Genomic DNA, 22,421 nt, shown 5'->3' with positions numbered 1-22,421 from the left:
ATCAAAATCCCTGGCTGTAAAAACCTGTGGGGGTTGTAGCAGTGGGAGAAAATTCTAGCCTCACAGGAGAGTTCATTGGAGAGACCAACAGGGTCCTAGAATATACACACAAAACAACCCACCCAGGAATCTTCACCAGAAGGGCCTGATTTGTTTGTGGGTAACAAAGGAAGTGACTGAAAGCAGGGTGAGAGCCAAGCAAGCAGCATTTCTCCTTCTCTGAGCCTTTCCCCATAGACAGCACCACAACGCAGTGAAGTAGGTTGCCCCACCCTGGTGAATACCTAAGCCTGCGTTCCTTACAACATGACACATGTGCTGAGACAAAGAAATATGACCCAAATGAAAGAACAGATCAAAACTCCAGAAAAAGAACTAAGTGACAAGGAGATAGACAACTTATCAGATGCAGAGTTCAAAACATTGGTAATCAGGATGCTCACAGAAATGATTGAGTACGGATGCAAAATAAAGGAAGAAGTGAGGAAAAATATACGGGGAACCAACAGTGAAGGGAAGTAATCTGAGACTCAAATCAATGATTTGTAAAAGAAGGAAGAAAAACATTTAATAGCAACAGAGTGAAGAAACAAGAATTCAAAAAACTGAGGAGAGTCTTAGGAACCTCTGGGACAACTTTAAATGTTCCAACATCTGACACATAGGGGAAAAAATTGAAAAGTTGTTTGAAAACATAATGAAGGAAAAGTTCCTCAATCTGGCAAAGGAACTAGACATGCAAGTTCAGGAAGCTCAGAGAGTCCCAAAAAAGTTAGATCCAAGGAGAAACACACCAAGACACATCATAATTAAAATGTCAAAGGTTAGAGATAAGGAGGGAATCTTAAAAGCAGCAAGAGAAAAGCAGAGAGTTACCTACAAAGGAGTATGCATACGACTGTCAGCTTATGCATGAAGGGGCTGGAAAGAAGTATTCAAAATCATGAAAAGCAAGGACCTATAACCTAGATTACTCTGTGAGGCAAAGCTATCCTTTAGAATGGAAGGGCAGATACAGTGCTTCCCTGATAAGGTCAAGTTAAAGGAGTCTATCATCACCAAGCCCTTATTATATGAAATGTTAAAGGGACTTATCTAAGAAAAAGAAGATGATCAAAACTATGAACAGTAAAATGAAAACAAACTCACAACTATCAACAACTGAATCTAAAAAACAAAAACAAACTGAGGAAACAATTAGGACAGGAACAGAATCACAGAAATGGAGATAACATGGAGGGTTATCAGTAGGGAGGGGGAGGGAGAGAATGGGGAAAAAGTTACAGGGAATAAGAAGCATAATTAGTTGGCACAAAATAGACAGGGGGAAGTTAAGAATAGCATAGGAAATGGAGAATCCAAAGAAGATATACGTACCACCTATGGACATGAACTAAGGGGATGGGGAATGTTGGAGAGAGGGGTTGCAGGGTGAAGGTGGATAAAGGGGAGAAAAAAGAGGGACAACTGTAATAGCACAACCAATAAAATATACTTTAAAATATATAAGAGTGGTAAAAATAAACAATGGTTCACCACACACTGGAGTACTATGAAGCTATAAAAAAGAGCAGGGAATATTTTTATATACAGTTACAAGGCAACATCTAAGTTGTATTAAATGAAAAAAGCAGGTGAGAAAAAGTGTGACTAATATATTACTGCTTATATATAAGAAGGGAGAATGCATATACAGAGATACATATACACATATAAAATTAGAGTATTTTCTTTGATTAAAAATGGAATGATAATTATTTAAAAATATGTAAATTGACACCTAAGGGAATATATAGACCTTGTTTTGGACATAAATTTTACATGATTGGAAACAAAATTAAAATTTAAAAATACCTCAAAGTATAAAGAAAAATGGAACAAATGCACTTAATTTTATATAAAGTTAGTGGTTTAGCCAGATAGAGAAGAATTATACCAACTGATTTTAAAATATAATAATTTTAATGAACAATCTCAGAGGTTATAACATAAAGAAAAAACTTTAAGAAAAATATTAAAACTTTTTTCAACAGTCATCTTGCTGGTGGTAGTGTTAGTCTAAGACTACTGAGTGTCTTTTGAGATAAAGCAAATGTGCAAATATATTGCTGTCACTGAGAACTAGGATTTGGGGCATGGGAAGAAACAGAAAAAGATCTGAGTTTGATAAGGTTAGGTAGAAATCCTGTAGCACTAATTTTGACTAGGGTTTTCGTATAATCCAAAATGGTTGTTCTCTTAAAAAAAAAAGAACATTTTGTAGCTTTGTGCTCTGAAAGACCGAGAACCTCTGATAGACTAAACAGTGATGAGCACCCCACATTGCCGAGATTGTAGAATCTAAGTATCATTATGTATGAAAGGAAAATCCAGTTTTTTGGAGAAAGAGTTGATTTAAAGTTCAGGGAAGGAAATGATGAACATAGACTATCTTATATCAGGAAGCAAGGGAGCAGTCAAAGACAAGAAGGACTTGTCTGAAGGACTCAGGCACCAACATGGAGAAGATCTCATGCCCCAAATCCAAAAGGAACAATTTCAACATGAATAATTGTAGTGAACTGAAGCACATTAAAATTTTTATGTCTGTGTATTAAAAATAATTGATTTTTTTAAAAAAACAACTAATATGTCACCTTTGGTATACATTGAAGCTCAACTCAGTAACTTGAAAATCTAAAAACAGGTAAAGAAGTAACTATCTTTTTCTTACATAAACTGTATCCCTGTGTAATTAAATAGTTGTCAAGGAATTATTTCAGCTGATAAAAGCAGGAGAAATATAAAATATCACTACCTTACAACCCCCAGTAGAGTAGTTGATTTGGGCAAAAACCACCAGCAGGTGCTGACGCTAAAAAACAGATAATCAGGAATTCTGCCTCTTGACTGGCGTTCATAACACCATCTATGAACGAACTTTGTCAAACAAAAATCTGAATCTGATTAAGTCAAGCAAGTTATGGAAGAATTATACAGAAGAGAAAAACCTGTTGGATGATACCATGTGGATGTGATCAGGAAAAGACTATGTGAAATACTGTATTAAATGTTCAGGTTTCTTAAAAAAAATCTTTGAAAAGAAAAAGACAGAGACAAAGGGGGAATATACGTGGTTGAAGACATATCATCATTTGGTGATTTAAATTTGAGCCTTATTTAAATTTTATTTGAATAAAGCATAAAACAATACACACCAATTAGAAAAATGGAAACAATTAGAGACATTTTACAGTGACCAGGTATTTGATGATATTAAGAAATTCTCTGTGTGTGTGTGCATATGTGTGAGATAAGTTTTGATTATTTGGAACAGAACGACAGCTTTCAGAGGGAAGGGAGGAAAGCGGAACTGGATGAAAGAAGGGGAAGGGATTGGCCAGGAGCATATGTGCATCGCCCATAGACACAGACAGCATGTGGTGATGGCCAGAGGGAAGGTGGGGTGTGGGGGCTGAGCGGGAGGTGGGCAAAGGCAGGGGAAAATAAGGATATCTGTAAGAGTGTCAACAATAAAAATAAAGTAAAAAAAATCAACCCTGACAACATCTTGATCTTGGACTTCTAGCCTCCAAGACTATGAGAAAATAAATTTCTGTTATTTAAGACAAAAACCAAACTAACAAAAAAGTAACATGATATATATGTTATACACACACATACACAAATTTAATGCTGTAATATTTAATTTTTGCCTCAAAATTGCCGGGAGGGATGGGAAAAAGTGAGTAAAGATAAATTGGTAATTGCTGAAGCTGAGAGCTAGAAAGACAGGGTTCATATATATTTTTTCTACTTTTGTTTGTTTAAAACTTCCATTATTAAAACTATTTTAATAAGGAAAAACTGAAAGAAGATAGAGATTATTGATATTCTTGCAGACTCTGTTGCTCCCAAGTGTAATAACTGGCACAATCTGCAAATTCTGTGAGTAGAAAGAGAAGTTACAGGGAATCAAGGAGGAAGGAGATATGTCAAGAAAACCATAAAACCCCAAAAGTTAATATAAAGTGTGATTTACTTACATTTTTCTGGCTGATAAGTCAGGTTATAATGCACCATATGAAGAGTTATCAGAGCCATAAGTGTAGACATAAAAGGAATAAGTAAAACCAGGGCCCAAGCCCCTGAGTGCTGAATGTAAGATATTCCCAGAAAGACAACAGTTGCATTTAGGTTCATGATCCAATAAAACCTGAGGTCCACAGACAAAAATAAAAATACCATGGAGTTACTTGAGATAACAATTTTGAATTTTAATGCTTTTACATAAATGTGAGCTATAAAATAATGGCATGTTAGCTGAACTACATTTTGCAAATATTGTTTATTAGATTTCTAAATAAGTTTATACTTACCAGCTGTCTTAACAGTTTCCTTATCTTTGTTGCATTCCTATTTAGAAGAGATGTAGAAGCAGTGTGTTCTGTTTTGTCTAAGGCAGAAGCTGACAGATATTTTCTGTAAAGGGCCTGACAGTAAATAGTTTAGGCTTGGCAGTTCCTGAGTTCTGCAGCAGCTACCCAACTCTGTTGAAGAGCCAAAGGAACCATAGCTGAATACACCCAATGAACCTGGACAAGTTACATGGTGAAAGAGTTGAATCTTTCTATTTATTCCTGGGAAAACTCAGGCACACTCAGGTAGTGCAGAGACTATGCATTAAAGGAAAGGAATGTGTGTCATTTTAATAAAACTTTCAGGGTCTCCTCCTTGTGAATATTATTACAAATAAATACCTATCCCAGTCATCTGATTTGCAGGTTGCAGGGAAACCATCTCTATCTCTCAGCCTTTCATTGGGTCTAAGTCAGGCTGTTAGAATCCCATTGCAGAGGAGGGAATCTAAAACATTCCTGAGGTTAAATTAGCTATAATAACATTCACCTATTTAGACACATAGTTAATGAGTTTTGATAAATGTTTTATTTGTGCAAACACTAATAGAACTAAGTTTTAAAACAGATTATCACTAAAATTTCAAAGTCTTTATCCGATTAGATCAGGCCCACCCAGGATACCAGGGTTGTCTTCCCTCTGAGTAACTCCAAAGTCACTGATTAGACCTTAATTACACTGCCAAATCCCTTCACCTTTTGTCATATAATAGACCAGAATCATCGGGTGGTATCTGGTCATCTTTGCCATGCTTTATTGGATGGAGACAGGTTACAGGTTATTCCCACAGTCAGGGGGATGGGGTCTGTCAAAAGTGTGACTCACTGGGAGTCATCCTTTGGGGTTTCCTGTACATCTTCTAATTGATGGAGAGAGAAAATGATGCAGAATTAGGTTGTTAATTACCTAAAGAGCAACCTCCTTACCCTACCTCATTCCACTGGCTGGCTGAGGATGGAGGCTTGGCTCCCTGCTGTGCCCAGCTGGTGCTACCCGGCGGGGTAAATTGGAGCACTGCCTGTTTCTTCTGGGCAGGGGATAGAAGACTAGCTCCTCTTTAGGCCTCACCAGACTGGGGAATCAGTGCCCCTGCCTGCTTCTGCTCAAGTGTGTGTGTTTAAAATATTAGATTACTGTTTTCTGCTGCAACTATGGGGCCGGAGGAGGTGGCAGATGGGGGGACGCAATTTTTCTGTAGTACTCAGCTGAAGTAGGGCAGGTATTATCAACAAGATTTTCTTTATTTAGTAGTCTTATGGTCTGAGATCTTATGTTAGGACAATGATCTACTTTGAGTTAATGTAGGGTATGATGAGTATTTTTTTTCTATATGATATATAGTTACTACAGCACAATTTATTAAAAAGATGATATTTTCCCATTGAATTTTTTTCAGCGTCATTGTTGAAAATCAATTGACCATATAAATGTGATTCTTTTCCATTCTTTTCAGTTCTGTTTCACCAATCTATCCTTATGCCAATATCATATTGTCTTTATTACCATTGTTTTCTTCTTTTTTTTTAAAAACAGCTTTATTGATATAAATGACATACAGTAAACTGCATGTGTTTAAAGCATACAGTTTGATAAGTTCAGAAAATGCATGTGTCCATGACATGATCAAACATATGCTCTTTATCTGGCTTCTCTCACTTAGCATAATTATTTTCAGATTCCTCTATGTTGTTGTCTTTATTAGTAGTTGATTCTTTTCTGTTCCCAAGGAGTGTTCCTTTATATAAATGTACCACATTTTATTTATCCACTTACCTGTCTTGTAGCTAATTACAAACAATGCTGTTTTGGACATTCATGCACAAGTCTGTGTGTAGACAGACTTTCGTTTCTCTTGGGTAAAAGCATGGGAGTGGAATAGCAGGGTGATATGTTAGAGGTATATTTACCATTGAAAAAATTCCCAAGTGGTTTTTAAGTAACTGCAATGTCTTTATATCACTATCTGCTATATATCAGAGTTCTAATACCTCTGTATCTTGGGCAATACTTGGTATGGTCAGTCCTTAATTTTAGCCATTTTAAAAGATGTGCTGTTTTGTTTTACATTCCTTAATGTCCAGCGATACTGAGCATCTTTTCATGTGCTTTTGGCCATCTGTATATCTTCTTTGATAAAGTTTCTGTTCAAATCTTTTGTCCTTTAAAAAAAATAGGTTGTTTTCTTATTATTTAGTTTTAAGAGTTCTTTATATACCCTGGATATATGCTTTATCAAATATGTGATTTAGATTTTTTTCAGCTGGTATTTTGTCTTTTTTGTTCTCTTAATAGCGTCTTTGAAAAGGACAAATTCTTAATTTTAATGAAGTCCGGTGATCATATTTTTCCTGATATGGATCATACTTTAGTGTTGTATCAAGGAAATCTCTGCTCATCTCAAGGTCATAAACATTTTTTGTCTTCTTCTGAGAGATATATCAGAATTAGAAACTGATTTACCCAAAACCTCAGAGCTATATTTTTGCAGACTCAAGAGCAAAAGCCACCCATTCTGGTGCGGCCTCAAAAAGAGGCTACCTGGGCGAGATGTCTTTTCTGTACTTCCTTCCAGGTACTTCCAGTTACAGATTTCATGACACCGCCATTTCCTCATTAATTACCTTTCACTCATGCCTCTTAACATGTTTTATATACCATTAATTATAAATATTGTCCTTTCTCTTTGGAATGGTTGTCAGAAGACTTGAGTTTGAATTACAACTCTGGTAATCAGATGATCTATGATGTTAGGCTTTCTGGAATTCTGGGTCTTTATCTTTGAATAAGGATCCTACCCTCCACACAGAATTTTTGTAAAGGTTGAATGAAGAACACATGTAGTTGCTGTTCATTTTTTTCCAATCTTGACTTCAGGAACAAAAAGAGCAATGCAGCTGGAGCATAGTGAGAAAAGAACATAATGTTAGGGGAGGAGGTGAAGCAGTTAACTGTAGTCTAGATCTTTTAGGTCCTTGAAGTTCAAGGTAAGGAGTTTGGATTTTATTTCTAGTGCATTGGGGAGGCATTTGAAGGGAATTAAGCAGAGGACTAAAATGATTTGGTTTTAAATGGAAATTAAAAAACCCAGATTATTGTGTCAGCTCTGTGAATTACAGATAGGGCTTGAGAAGGAGACTAGTCAAGGAGCTGTTATAATAGACTGGATGAGAGCTGAGTGTGAACTGGACCAGAGTGGTAGCGAAGGAAAGAGAGAGAAGAGGATAGATATGTGGTATCTATTTGGAGAGATGCGCCCAGTTACGCTAGCCTCCTCCCTATAAACACGGCCTCTCATTTTCACCCCTGTGACTTTTCATTTTCATTGGCTTGCCCTGTCTCACTTTCAAAGTCCCATATCAAATGTCTTTTTCTTCATTCATTTTTCTCTTGAATATTCCACTTGTTCTTTTCTCTGAACTTCTAAAGCAAATATTCACTGTCCGATTTTCACTTTTTTAGTTTTGTCTTCTCACTTATACATCATCAAGATCTCTAACAGCAACACCTTATGCTTCCTATCCACATCTCCATGGGACCTAGCAAAGTTCTAGCTCCACAATGAGTGGACAATAAATAGCTAATTGATGAATAACCTGGCATCTCTTCTAGAAATTCAAACAGTGAACCAAACAACAACATTAAAAATCCAAATTTTTAATAATTGACCTAGGAAAGTAATCACATATCAAACACAGCCATGCTGAGGAAACTGACTTAGTACAACCCACTAATAGAAACTTAATGAAATGTAGGTGAGGTACAAAGTGAGCCTTTTCTGAGGCAACTGGACAGAGTCCCTAGGCTCAGCCTCGGGTCATCCTTTCATGCGGTTGCAAGCTGCATATTTGAGTTGTGGCTGTAGCAACTGAGAGAAACTGAAGCTGAAAGCAATGTTATATTTCTTTCAATTTTTAGAAATTATATTTTTAATGTTAAGTATTGCTGAGAAAATCCAAGAGGACACTGTGTGACTCTTCAGTACACCATATGGTGATGCAAATTGAATTCTTTAAAGAGGGTCAAGGAAAGTGACAAACATTCCGAGTCTGAAATCTTGTGAAAGGTAGTTAGAAACCAAAGAATTATAGGCTGAATATCTATGTATAGAAAGAGATTTCACATAAAGTACTAAATGTATTTGAACAAATGCCACACAACCTACTTAATTGTGTAATTTTCTGAAAGAATTACCTAGTACAGACAGGTTTTATGTGTGTCTTTGTTGATCCATGAACAGGACAAGCTATAGATAATTAAGGGTGAAATTGTACATATATCAATTGTAAAAAAAATTAAAAGAAATAAAAATTCACAGTCTTCAAACTCACCATTAAGACTCCTTTCATCTCATAGCTCACTAGCAAATTGAATATATAAAGCACCTTTCACACAGAAAGTCAGGGAGCAAAGCATTAAAGCAAAACAAATACCAGTGATTAAGGAAAATTGAAAGCAGCAGTAAAAATATGTTTCTTTAGTCTACTTTTAAATACAGACTTGGAACTGCAAATAACTCGGAGTATATATAAGAGGTAATTATTTTTTGTTTTCGTGATTTTATGGTGTTGAATACAAATAAGTAAATTCTTGTTGCTGCAAAAGTCAGCAATATTTTTTGAGATTATTTATTTTAAATATTTATCTGAATTTATTTAGCAATGATGTTAAAGCTTATTGAAATATTTTGCCATTTCTTAGACTGAACAATTTTGACATGCTTTAGATTGATTTTAATTGATTTAGTGTAAGAGAAATGGTTTAACATGGTCTTTTCTAACCTGAGAAGTAGCAAACTTTCAGGTCTTTATAGCATTAGTGGACAATTGAAACATTTCAGAGTTAATATTTTATTCTTCATTGAACAATATTCAGATAACTTATCAGGGAATTTGAAGCTCTTCAATGGGACTAAACTGAGCTGTGTAGAAGACTCAGTGAAACACTTGGGTGCTGATTTCGTGGTGAATAGCTGTTGTCAGCCCTTGCTTCTTTCAGCATAACCACGGGCCCATTGAGATGCTTCAGAGAATACTCGGGCAGCCATGAATTGGAGAAAGAAAGAGCAAATGGAAATTTTATTGTTTTTACTTTTTATCTATAATTTTTTCAAGAGTGATGTTAAAGAAATGGAAGTTTAAAAAAAGAAAGATTGTTGATTTTGGAGAATAGATAACAAATTAAAGGAAAAGGCATGTTTTTGTCAGGAAATGTGGGGGCATGTGTTACTCTCTTCCCCTTGCTCTCATTGCCTCTCTTACTCCTTTGACAACTCTCATTCTCCTCTCTTTGTGCCCCTTTCTTTCTGTTTTATTCTTATATTATTATTGTATTATTTTCTTTTCTAGTTGAATTTACTGGGGGCAACAAGGTTCACAAAACCATACAGATTTTAAGAGTACAACTCAACAAACCATCATCTGTACACTGTACTGGGTGCTCATTGCCCCGTGCAAAGTCTCTTTCCATTGTCCGTGTTTTCCCCCTTTGCCCACCTCTGCCTACCCCCCACCCTTTCCTTCTGGGTAACACCTCGCTATTGTCTCTCTATATATCCACTCATCCACTGATGGGCACAGATCTTGGGTATTATAAATAACACTGCAATGAAAATAGCAGTATATATGGTCTTTCAAATAGTGTTTGCCAATATACCGATTTTAACCATTGTTTATGTGTCTTATTTTCTCATTTTCTGAGTTTAAGATCTTTAAACCACCTCATGTTTTCTGATGAACATAAATCCCACCAAACTTAAAGCTACCAAGCAGAGCTTAAGGAAAAGCAGGAGGCATTTGGAGCAACAAAAAATATAAAGAATTAGTCTTTTTCCCCACCTTCTTTGGTTTCTGGAATTATATGTTAGAGAAAAATTCCGAGTGTATTGCCTGAAAGCTTATAATGTTGGCAGTAATAAAGAAGGAGGTGCCTTTTGTTATTAGGGTGAGTGAGCATTTGTTAAACTTGGCTCGAGACCATGCAAATAGAATTTTGGAAGGCATACTGATTTTTTTAAAGCTATTTATAGACTATTTCTTATTATGCAGCTCAGAGGATATTTTGAATATTAATGAGTATAATAAGATTATTCCACGACTTACTTTGATTTTGTTGGCCAAAGTGTACCTTATCAATTATGACTTCACTACTGTAGAATGTATGCAGATTCATATTTTGTTTTTTTTCTCAAGGATTATGTAGAATTTCTCAATGAGGTAGATTTCAAAATGTGAATATTGTTATGAATTAGCAAAAGTCCCAAAGCTGTCTGGCACACGTTAGGTGTGTTTGGTGTGTTTAGTGCCATTTCTTCTCAAAGATATCTCTAGACTACATTTGGAATCCCCATTCCTTATGTCTCACGATATTTTCAAAATCATGAAGCACTTGCTAAAAATGTACATTCCTTAGCAATGCTTCCAGAAAATTCTGATTTAGGAGGTCGGGGGTGAGGATCTCAAACAAAATTTATTAATATTAAAACAACTTATGGAAAAATGCTTTGGGATAGTAAATTTTACCTCTAGTGTCCCCCTATGATAAAAAGATATTATGTTTGAGTAAATAAGTATTAAAATCAGAACATTTTAATATGAGACAGATATCATATAGGGTCAATTTCTGTACTTAGACATTAAAATTTTCTGGAATTAAGTCTCTAGGCTTTTCAAGATCTTTATTCTATTTGGCCCTTTAAATTATATTCAATTCACTCTGGCAACTACTTAGTAACAGACTATGATATGCAGATGTGATGTAAATTAACAGGTGAAGTAAATAAGAAATGTGGAAGCAAGGTTTGAGGTTAATTGTGGTAGAACTTAATATGATGGTCATAAACAGACTTAATTATCTACCTTCTTTTTGTTTCCAGAAAAGATTTTGCCAAATAAAATAGAAACAGACTAGATACAGAGAACAGACTGACAGCTGTCAGATGGGAGGGGATAGGAAGAATGGGTGATAAAAATGAAGAGATTAAGCAAAAAAAATAAAAATAAAAAACAAACCTCATGCACAACAGTATGGTGATTGCCACAGGGAACGGGGGCTGGGGGGAGGTAGGAGAGGATAAAGGGGGGATAAATCGTGATGGAAGGAGATTTGGCTTGAGGTGGTAAACGCACAATACAGATGATGTACAAGGTTTGTGTGGAAAAAGTCTAGCCATTGTTAATATAATGAGAATGGCTTGCCTGACATTGATATAACCTGGCAGCCGAAGAGAGTGCACTGGAATGCACGTGCATGAACAATGACAACTTCACGGTATTAGTCAGTGGGGGTTGTAGAGACAGTTGAGTGAGCATATGTACTGTGTGGCTGTCACATTCAAAATGACTGAGTGAGTAGAGCAATGAATCTGCATCAAATTTTGCATTAAGCTTGAACATTCCTCTGTAGAAACTATTTGGATGATTCAGAAGGCCACAACTATGGGCAACTGGTGATTGGCAGCTTCATCACGACAATGCACCCATGCATCATGTCTCATGCAGAGTTTTTTGGCAAAACATCAAATCACCCAGGGGACTCAGCCCCCTACAGCCCAGATTTGTCACCCCATGACTTCTGGCTTTTACCAAAACTAAAATCACCTTTAAAAAGGAAGAGATTTCAGACTATTGATGAGATTCAGGAAACTATGATGGGGCAGCTGGTGGGAATTGGGAGAACTGTGTGAGGTCCCAAGATGCCTACTTTGAATGGGTCTGAGATGTCAGTGTCCTATGTACAGTGTTTCTTGTATCTTGTATCTTCTTCAATAAATGTCTCACTTTTCATATTACATGGCTGTATACCTTCTAGACAGATCTTTATTATAGAATTGTACTCTCAAAACCTGTATAATTTTTTAACCAATGTTGCCCCAATAATTCAATTAAAAAGAGATTCTGCACAGGTGTGCAATATTTACCTATTCAACTGCAATGTGGTGACTCTTAATTGTATACGTCAGATTTTGGAAAATGCTGAAAGAGCCAGATTCTGATCTGGATAATGGTGCAAGGATGTTGGCAGATTATTATGCTTCTTGATTTTATGGAGGTTAACTTCATTCTTTCTGTGAGGTACACAGTTGAGGAAGATCCAGTACCAGATGGTGATGTTGGCTGGGAGTGGTTTTACTCACTTATATTTGGCATCTCTACTCAGAAGTGGTCCTTTCAATGCCTGAAACTTCCAGTCTACACCATTTAACATAATCATGGGGAAGCTTTAGGTGGTATAGATACAGTGACATATCCCATTAAAGATCCTGTAACTATGAACATCTGACATCTGTGCTGAAAACAGAACTGGATACAGCCTTCAAGTGGTTATAAATTCAAGTGGTATGTTGTTTTTTAAAGACACCACTGAAATTCATTATATTAACCAGGCTTGTAATCTCTAGCAGCATTTTTCACTCAGAGAAATAGATTATGAGTGAATGGGTCGCTTATTTGAAGGATAGCCTCCTCTTAAATGAGTTCCTTCTCTTTCAGAATTTAGACAATGATTTTAGCTGATGACTTATTTGTCATTTAATAATGATAGTAATAGCTATCCTGATTTGAATGCCTGTAATGTGCTAGGATAGTTTCTATATAAGCTGTACAACAGCCCTCCAAGCTGTTTCCATTTGGTGGATGAGAGACCTAGGTCTCTGAGAGGTTATGGAACTTGCTGAAGACCATGAAACTCCTAAGCTACAGAGCCAGGATGCTGCCAGTTGTCTGGCTGCCCAGTGGGGTCTTTGTCAGTCTTGCCACCAACTCCTGCAGTATGTGCAGGAATAATTAACATTCATTTCTACAAACTGCAACAAGCAGCTGTTCATAAAAGTTATCCTGCAGTTTAGTGTTTAGACTGAAAAAATATTCTTTAAAATGGAAACAACCAGATTCAGGCTTTAAGGAGCTTATTATTCAAATAATTCTTTTCAACAATAATGAATAACACCCCCATTCTTTATACACATTTCTAGGTGCTTTAACTTTAGGTTTTAAAAATATTGCATAGGTCTTCTTGTTAGAAATTTTAATGAAATTAGAAAAGAATAGGTAACCAAATTGAAGTATGTTCATCCTAAATTTCATCTGGCTCCTCACAGCTGCAGAAACTCATTTTCACCCCACTCCCCATCCCCCTTTACAAAGTCTTAAAGCACAAAACCATCGAGAGTCCCCTCCATCTCCCAAAGGAAATATTTCATTCATATAATGTCTCCTTTGTAATCAACACTGAGAAGTGTCACTTTGATTAAACACAACTCAATGACTAAGACCACAGTACAATAAATTCTCCAGAGCTATCTTTCAGAACAACTGATTGCTCTCCAGTCTTAATCCTCCAGAGTCTTATTTAATCAAAATGATGTTGCTAATTAAGGATTAAAACTTCCGAATAGAATAAAAAAGAAGGATTTTTCTTTCTCCTTTGGGCAGGTCAAGGAGGCAGAATTTGCTATAAAGAAGTGAAGAGTCCCTTTCACCTTTGGTGAAACTGCATTATTCTCTGACATTTGGACTTAACCCAAATAGGCCTGAGTGCTTTGTAATATTAATATAATTGGAGGGAGGGAGAGAGAGAGAGAAAAAGAGAGAGGGAGAGAGATACTGTCTTGGACAGCTACATGTACCTAGCTAACATTTTTTCATTTAATGATTTTAATATAAAATTTCTTAAAACATTTTGTCTGATATTCTCTGTGTGTTGCTTTATCTGTTGCTAACAGTACCCATTGCTAACATTGGAAATACAGACTATGTTAGAAAAATCTTGGAAACCCATTTCACAGAGAAGTGTGAACAAAAACCTTAATGGCCCTGGCCAGGTAGCTCAGTTGTTTAGAGTGTTATTCTAGTACATCAAGGTTGTGGGTTTGATCCCTGGTCAGGGCACATACAAGAATCAACCAATGAATGCATAAATAAGTAGAATAACAAATCTGATGTTTTCTCTCTTACTTCTTCTCCCTTTATCTAAAGTCAATTAAAAAAAGACAATGTATCTCACATCTGTTTGACATCCACTGATGAATAACAATAAAAGCAACAAAATTATTAAATTGAAATTCTCTGCCTTAAAAATCAAAATTTCATTTTTTGAAAATTTATATTTGATAATAAAAATTGATTCCATAAAACCACATAAGATTGAATAAAAATTCACTGGAAAAGGAAAAAATCCACAGAAATGTGGTTTGGTTTTCAGGGAATACAAATTTTTTAGATGATGGGGTAAAGTAGATGCAAAACAGAGGTACTGGTTGATGTTTTTTAAAATTGTACTTCTGTCCTTTCCATCTTCTCTCTGTATTGCCCTCTGAATGTATAATCCCTGCCAAAATAGTGTAATCCAATATAATAACTAATAACAATAACTACCACTTATTGATCACCTACTGTGTGCTAGATTCTCTGCTGGCAATATACACATTATTACCTCTAAGAAAAGCCAATAAGTGTTATTATAACCCTTTAGAAATGATTACACTGAAGCTTATAAAGAATAAATGACCACCAAGGTCAGGGAGTTTGTGTTAAATAGAGTTGAGACTTCCACCTCGGACTGCTTGGCTCCAAAGCCACATTCTGTTCCCTATGTCAAGCCATTTCACATCTGTTTATTTGGAGGACAGATGTATCAACGTGTTTCTGGAAGGTGCTGGTAAGTTGAGGAGATGTGTGTCTGACCCATATTTTCCTATGGGTAGTGACCGAATCATGGTCACAGGCGTGGTCACATTGTGAATCACTTAGCCCAGTCAACGAAGACTGAACTACTTCCATCAGAACAGCATCAGAGAACAAACAAGGAGAAATCGTAAAACAGAGAGGAATGTCAGAAACCTTGGTTTTCTCCCAACCAGTGCAACCTACCACTTAAAAAAAGACATTTGTTTCTGTGATCCATGCTCCTGATGGCTGTAAGCACCCAGGAGGCAAACTATGGCTCTTATTCCCCCTGTGTTGAGGCAGAGGGCCAGCAGGGCTACATAAAACAGCCTGTTCTTCTCCTTTTTTGGTATGTTGTTGATCATATGGTAACTCCCTATATAGAAATCTCCCAAGGGGAAAGCAACCACAGAGAACAAAGCAGTGCCTGTAAACAGAGGGAGAAAAGGAGATAAATATGGCATAAACCAATGGAATCACCAAATCACATCATAAATAAGGTTTTTCCTCTGAAAATAGCATGATTATGTGATTGTCTTATTAAAATATGTTGACCATTGCCATCGTGGAGATAGCGTGATTTTTCTAAATGTGAAGATTTCCTTCAATATATATTTTATCTGACCCAGAGTCCACATTCTGTACCCCCCCATTAAGCTTGAACTATCTTTTTTTCTCAGAATGTATATATAAATCATGCCCATTTAAACAAAATTAAAATAATTCAGAAATATATCATGTAAGAAACTAAAGGCTCCTGTAATCTCACTCCCAGAAAAACCACTGTTGACAAGGGTTATTTGTTCTGAATCAAGAGAGTGATAAAAACTGTCATGATCTCAGACATCTCAGAAGCCTATTAAGTAAAATGTTTTAAGAATAACATCATTGTAGTTAGAGGAGAACATAGCCTCTCTTTTCCTTTTACACTTGTCTTTCTCCTCTGAATGCTCTTCTTTCTCTTATTTCTCACACAGTGGGTGGCGTCTTCTTTGCAGCACACAGAGGCAAGTAGCCTGGAGAGAGGGGTGTGAGGTGGGTGATGCAGTTCCAGCCAGGAGGAGGGGAGGACAGACAGTGACAATGGAGGGTTGAGCATGCCTCACAGTGGCCACACTTGAAGACTTTCCTTGTCTAATAGAAATTACAATTCACTTCTATACTTTTAATAATCTCTTTGTAGCCTGAGAAAACATTTTTATTTACTATATTATTTCCTCTTGGAAAAAACTTTGTGATGTCAGAGAATGGATTTTCTAATTCCAATTTTGCAAAAAAAAAAAAAAGGAAGAAATAAAGGATGGAAGGGAGAAAGAAAGAAAGAAAAAAAAGAAAGGAAGTTTTAGTGAGGTTAAATGAGTTTCTCAATGCTACCAAGTAATTCAGATGTAGTCTTCCTTTTCTTGGAATTCCTGTCATCATAGTGGTCAAATCATCAATTTTTTAATTAATTTGATGAATGAAAAGTGGCTTTTGCATGTTAGTTTTTGTCTTCCATTTTATTAATTTACCATTCACATATTTGGTATAAATTTTATATGGTTAATTTTCTCAGTTAGACTATAAGCTCCTTAAAGTCACAAAATGGTTCTAACAATTCTATGGCTTTCACAATGTGGGGAATAGTTATTTGGTAACAGACTGATTTATCATGAGGATAGGCCCTTCAAATAATTGACTTTAAAATATGTCCTATCAAGGTTAGCCAGACAGACATGAAACCAATTGCTCTCTCTCTGCCACTCAGTGCTCATCTCTGGAAGGGTGCAATGAAGCCTGGCTAGGCTGAGGTTATCCATAGAGGATGGACAGAGGAATTACTTCTTGCAGCAACCATTTATTTAAAGACAAGTCACTTTTAGTTGTACCATTGTGTGATACGGGCACTTTACTTCCATCTTTTGATAGCATGTCATAATATACGGATTTCATTAGCTCAAAACTTTATTTCTATCTGTTACACAATTGATGTAATAAAAATACAAATCTATGACATCTATGATGTGTGCTACTGTGCACTGCATAATCAACACACTTGAACTTGATAGCTTTGCATAAAGCTCCAGGATGTGTCATATCCCCTGTTTCGAGGCAGGATTGAGGGGGCACTGGCTCTTCTCTTGAAGAGCAAATCCAAGACAAGGCGGACATGCAGGTGGAGAACTATACTGTGAGGTGATGAGTGCACTCATATAGGTAAGATCAGGGTGTGGTGGAGCACAAAGAAATTAGCGATAAACATTACATAAGACTTGAAGGAAGAGCAGGAGTATTCAAGCATTGGATATGGGGTAGAAAGATGAAGGAAAGTTGACTATTTGGGGCATGCGAAAGAGCATGTTTCAGATTAGGAAAATAGGAAACTAGGCAAGGAGAAGTTTAACATGGTTGTGGTTATATATGAAGACAGAAGTCTGGACTTCTAGTCAAGATGGAGGCATAAGTAGACATGCTTTACCTACTTGCATAACCACAAAATGAATTACAACTAAATCTCAAAACAAATAATAGCCAGAACTGTCAGAAAATCAAGCTGTATGGAACTGTCACAATAAAGGATTTAAAGAAGCCACATTCATCCAAATAGGTGGGGGAGTGATGTGGAGATAAGGTAGAGAGGTGAAGAGATGTGGCATGGTGCAGACAGGCAGTGGCAGTGGTGGAATGGGCACAGGCTGCCCCACAGTCACATGTGGTGGATAAAAATCAGGACAGACACCTTGGGAGCAAACAATTCCAGCCCCAGGCTAAACCACGCAGCCCAGGGTTTCAGTGCCAGTAAGATAAATCCCCATAACTTTTGGCTATAAAACCAGTGGGGGTTGGGGCAGTGGAAGAAACTGCCAGATTTTCAGGAAACTCCACTTAAAGGGCCCACACAGTCTTAAAATATATGCAAACCTACTCGCTCTGGGATTCAACACCAGGGACACAGCTGGGATGATGCCAGTTGTATACAGGGAGTGGGTGAAGTGACTGGGAAAGGGGTGAACCCAGGACAAACTTCCAGAAGACAAACAGTGGCACAGTCCCCTCTCTGAACACTCTCCCCACAGAGACCACAAAACAGTGAAGCAGGTTGCCCCAGCCTGGTGATTACTTAAGGCTCCATCCCACACAATTTACAGGTGCCTTTTACAGGAAGTGAAAGCAGCTCTCCCTAATACACAGAAACAAACACATGGAGGCTGCCAAATTGAGGAGACAAAGATATAGGCCCAAATGAAAGAACAGAACAAAACCCAGAAAAAAAGAACTAATGGAAAGGGAGATAGCCAACCTATGAGATGCAGAGTTCAAAACACTGCTGATCAAGATGCTCAAAGAACTCATTGAGTATGGCAACAACATAAGGGAAGAAATGAAGGCTACACTAAGTGAAATAAAGAAGAATCTACAGGGAGCTAACAGTGAGGGGAAGGAAGATGGGGTTCAAATCAATGATTTGAAACATAAGGAAGAAATAAACAATCAACCAGAACAGAATGAAGAAACAAGAATTCAAAAAAAATGAGGAGAGTTTAAGAAGACTCTGGGACATCTCCAAATGTGCCAACATTCAAATCATAGGGTTCCCAGAAGGAAAAAAAAGGAAGAATAAGACAAAAACATTTAAAAAATAATGAAAGAAACCTTCCCTAATTTTGTGAAGGAAGTAAACATAGCAGTCCAGGAAGGACAGAGAGTCCCAAACAAGTTGGACCACACTAAAGTCCATCATAATTAAAATGCCAGAGATTAAATATAAAGATAGAATCGTAAAAGCAGCAAGAGAAAAGCAGAGAGTTACCTACAAAAGAGTATGCATAAGACTGTCAGCTGATTTCTCAAAAGAAACCTTACAGGCAAGAAGAGGCTGGAAAGAAGTATTGAAAGTGATGAAAAGCAAGGACCTACAACCTAGATTACTCTGTCAAGCAGAGCTATCATTTAGAATGGAAGGGCAGATAAAGTGCTTCCAGACAAGGCAAAGCTAAAGGAGTTCATCATCACCAAACCACTATTATATAAAATGTTAAGGGATTGGTTTAAGAAAAAGAAGAAGATCAAAACTATGAACATTAAAATCACAACAAACTCACAAGTATTCAGTTGTTGAACAAGTTCAACAAGTTCAGTTGTTGAACTGAATCTAAAACCAAAAAATAAAATAAAAACTAAACAAACAAATAAAACAGGAAGAGAATGACAGGTATTGAGATTATTTGGAGGGTTATCAGCTGGGATGGGGAAGGGACCAATAGGGAAAATGATGCAGGGATTAAAAAGCATAATTATTAGGTACAAAATAGACAGGGTGATGTTAAGAATAGTATAGGAAATGGAGAAGCCAAAGAATTTATATCTATGACCCATGGAGATGAACTAAGTGAGGTGGGGAGTTCTGGGGGGAAGAGGGGTACTGGGTGGATGGAGGCAAAAGGGGAAAATTGGGATAACTGTAATAACATAATTAATGAGTATACTTAAAAAAACAGAAGTCTGGAGAGATAAATTCAGAACAGATTGTAAAGGTTACGTACAAAGTCATATTTTATTTTTTAGATAATAGAGCCAACATATAGATTTATTCTTTTGGGAAGTCAGTGTTGTTGATGGAAATGTATATGGACTCGAGTCACACTAACAGCCACGCCCAGTAAATGGGCCACTGTGTGGTCAAGGAAAAGGCTGTACTTTTGAGCAATTCAAACAGAAAACACATTTTTGGTAGAACCTGTGATGTTTAGTAACTGATTGGAAAATTGATGGCAGGCATGAGTGAAGGACACAAGGAAATAACTTTTGTTTAAAAAAAAATGAATGGACATGGAGTTTAACTTAGGTGATTTGTCTACCAAATTACAAAGTTTGAAGTTCAGTCTTAGTCTGATGATCTATACAGGAATTTAGAATAAAAGAGTTAACTGTTAACTGTTACCAAGTTAAAGTAAATCAATCAGGTTCTTGCTTAAATGTCTCCTTATCAGAAAACATTCCCTGGTACAGATGAGCAGCCTTGTCACTGTCTAGTCTGTCCTGTCCCCTTACCCAGCATATTCTTCATCATGACTCTCATTGACATCTGACATAGTATCATTCACTATTTTATCTCTCCCTGCACCAGAAAGTCAGTCTGGGGAGAGAAGACACTGCTTTCTTCTCTGTTACACTTCCAGATTCTAGAACAATGCCTGGGACAGAGTTATCAATGAGGAATATTTGTTGAATGAATATTTGCTTTCCGGTGACTTAGTTTTTATTTCCCAGAACTGAAGCCATAAAGAAGCGTACAAGTTTGCATCACACTTTAATCGACTCAGGGAGCATTAATTTACCACCTGTTGGAAATTGTGGGACATGTTGTATATCTGCTACCCATCCCTTCCTCATTCATCTCTCCCACCGTTTCTCCAAACCTGCACTTCTTCATATTGCTGAACGGCATATGCACTACCTTCCGAAGTTCCTCAGCTAAGGAGCTTGGAGCTTATTTTTGTTCCTCCATCATACTTATGTTCCTATTTAGCTGCCTAGTTTTTATGGGGTTTTTTTTTTCCACCTTCTGTCCTGGATTGACACTTCTCCTTTGCCTAGACTGTTAGTCTGAGATTTTTCTGGTCTCTCTATTTAACTGTGATTGCCCATCCTATTTATTGAAGAAAAACATTTCCCAAATGTTTTCATCATATTATCAGTGACCCCTTGTTGGCTAGAAGAACAACCTGAACTTTTTGGCGTATAATTCTAAGCTGTTTATCACCTTGCTCTCTATAACTCAAACAACCTTGATACTTCCCTAACATTCCTGGCAATCAGGTTACTACCAAACTTTAGATATATTTATTTTTCTCTTTGTAAAGAGGCACAATGTAGTATTGGAATTCATTAATTTTTTAGCATACAGCCATATTTCATGATATAAAAAACACATCCTCATATGCGATCTTAATTACTACATGACTAATTAAAAGACAGCCATTTGATGAAAACATCCCTCATTTACTCCACATGAACTTCAAAAACGCTTTGAGTACATTTCATCTTAGTTTTGAAGTAAATGAACTACATGTTTCACATCCCATTTGTCATGAATTTGGAGTTGGGGTAGGAAGGGGGTGGGAAGGAGGCATTCTAAGGAGTACACAAGGCAGAAATATAGAGGTGATTGTTATAAAACAACCAGTGCAACCAGATAATATCAAAGCATCCTCAACACACACACAAGTGCACCCCCCCACTAGCGTTCCTCAAATAATAAATACAGAAGGTGGAATAAACTAAAACAACATTCTTACTTCGTTGATCGAATTTTACCTTAAGAGCAAAGTAGAAATAATATAAACTAAAAATTCTAACAATGATCTACTCGATTAAGTTGCAAAACAAAATAATCAAGCCAGAAGAGGACACTCACCCAGAAAATGTAGAAGTAAGCAAATATATGTGAGTTTTTTTCTTCCTACACAGACATCAGCAAACCACATCACAGACACTGGGGTAAGTATTGAAGTTCTGATAAAACACAAGTTCAAAATGGCTGCTTGGTAATTGTGACAGCCAACGTTGACAGTGCAGGAGGGGATCATATTGCAGACGACTTCAAAGAAAGTGAACCTCTCACACTGCTCCACCAGAAGCAAGCGGATTCCAACCTGCATTTTTTTCATGGAGTACGATGGAGAGTAGTGACCAATATGTCTTATGTTTTCTCCTTCTCGGTGCTGTGACTTAAGGGCATTTTCTCCTCGGCTATTTTAAAGCCTACAGCAGACATGACCACCCTCCTTGAATACAACTTGTGTTAGTAGTTTGAACTTGTTGACATTTTTTACCCCTACCCCTCTAATGAAAAAATAAATAAGATCTTTGCTTTGCATTTCACAATTCTATGCTAAAGTTTCATAAGGTTGTTCACACATTAATGTTGGTCGTTTTAATGATCCAGGAGCACAGGAAAGAAGACATGAGTATTTAGATGTTCATGGTAACCCAGCCCAGTGTAGCCAAATCTGATTGGCTTGCCTAGTTACTCAGAGACTAAATGAGCCTCTTCCTCCAAAATTATATTGAATTACCTGAATCCAGTTGCATATGTGTGGAAACTCATCTGCCACACACTGATAAAGGTTTAAATACTGAGGCAGAAGAAGAGTTTTTCAGGAGAATTTGAGCACTAGATCAAGAAATAATTTGAGTCTAATAATTTCTGATACTTTAATTAAACAAGCGAGAACAGTACCGAGAGATAAAGCGTGAAAGGAAATCTGTTTTGAGGGGGCAGGATGCCTTATCATTATTACATTTCTTGTTATTTTTGGTTGGAAGTCTGATAAGAAAGCTAATTAGGTAACAAAAGTGCCAGTACATTTAGGTAACAAG

General features: G+C 36.8%; 1 protein-coding gene across 1 annotated transcript in view; it reads right to left on the bottom strand.

Moving 5' to 3' along the window:
* SLC15A5 (solute carrier family 15 member 5) overlaps positions 1 to 21,816 on the bottom strand; it is an 80,823-nt gene extending 59,007 nt beyond the window's left edge. Inside the window, 4 exon segments of the mRNA XM_024575480.2 lie at positions 4,026 to 4,195; positions 15,264 to 15,486; positions 21,457 to 21,744; positions 21,747 to 21,816. Of these exon segments, the coding sequence (XP_024431248.2) occupies positions 4,026 to 4,195; positions 15,264 to 15,486; positions 21,457 to 21,744; positions 21,747 to 21,816 (751 nt within the window).
* Between the last annotated feature and the right edge of the window lie 605 nt (positions 21,817 to 22,421).

Source organism: Desmodus rotundus, chromosome 3, assembly GCF_022682495.2.
Source record: "Desmodus rotundus isolate HL8 chromosome 3, HLdesRot8A.1, whole genome shotgun sequence".
Classification (NCBI taxonomy): domain Eukaryota; kingdom Metazoa; phylum Chordata; class Mammalia; order Chiroptera; family Phyllostomidae; genus Desmodus; species Desmodus rotundus.
Note: the sequence above shows the minus strand (reverse complement) of the source record. Positions and strands in the feature narration are given on the sequence as shown.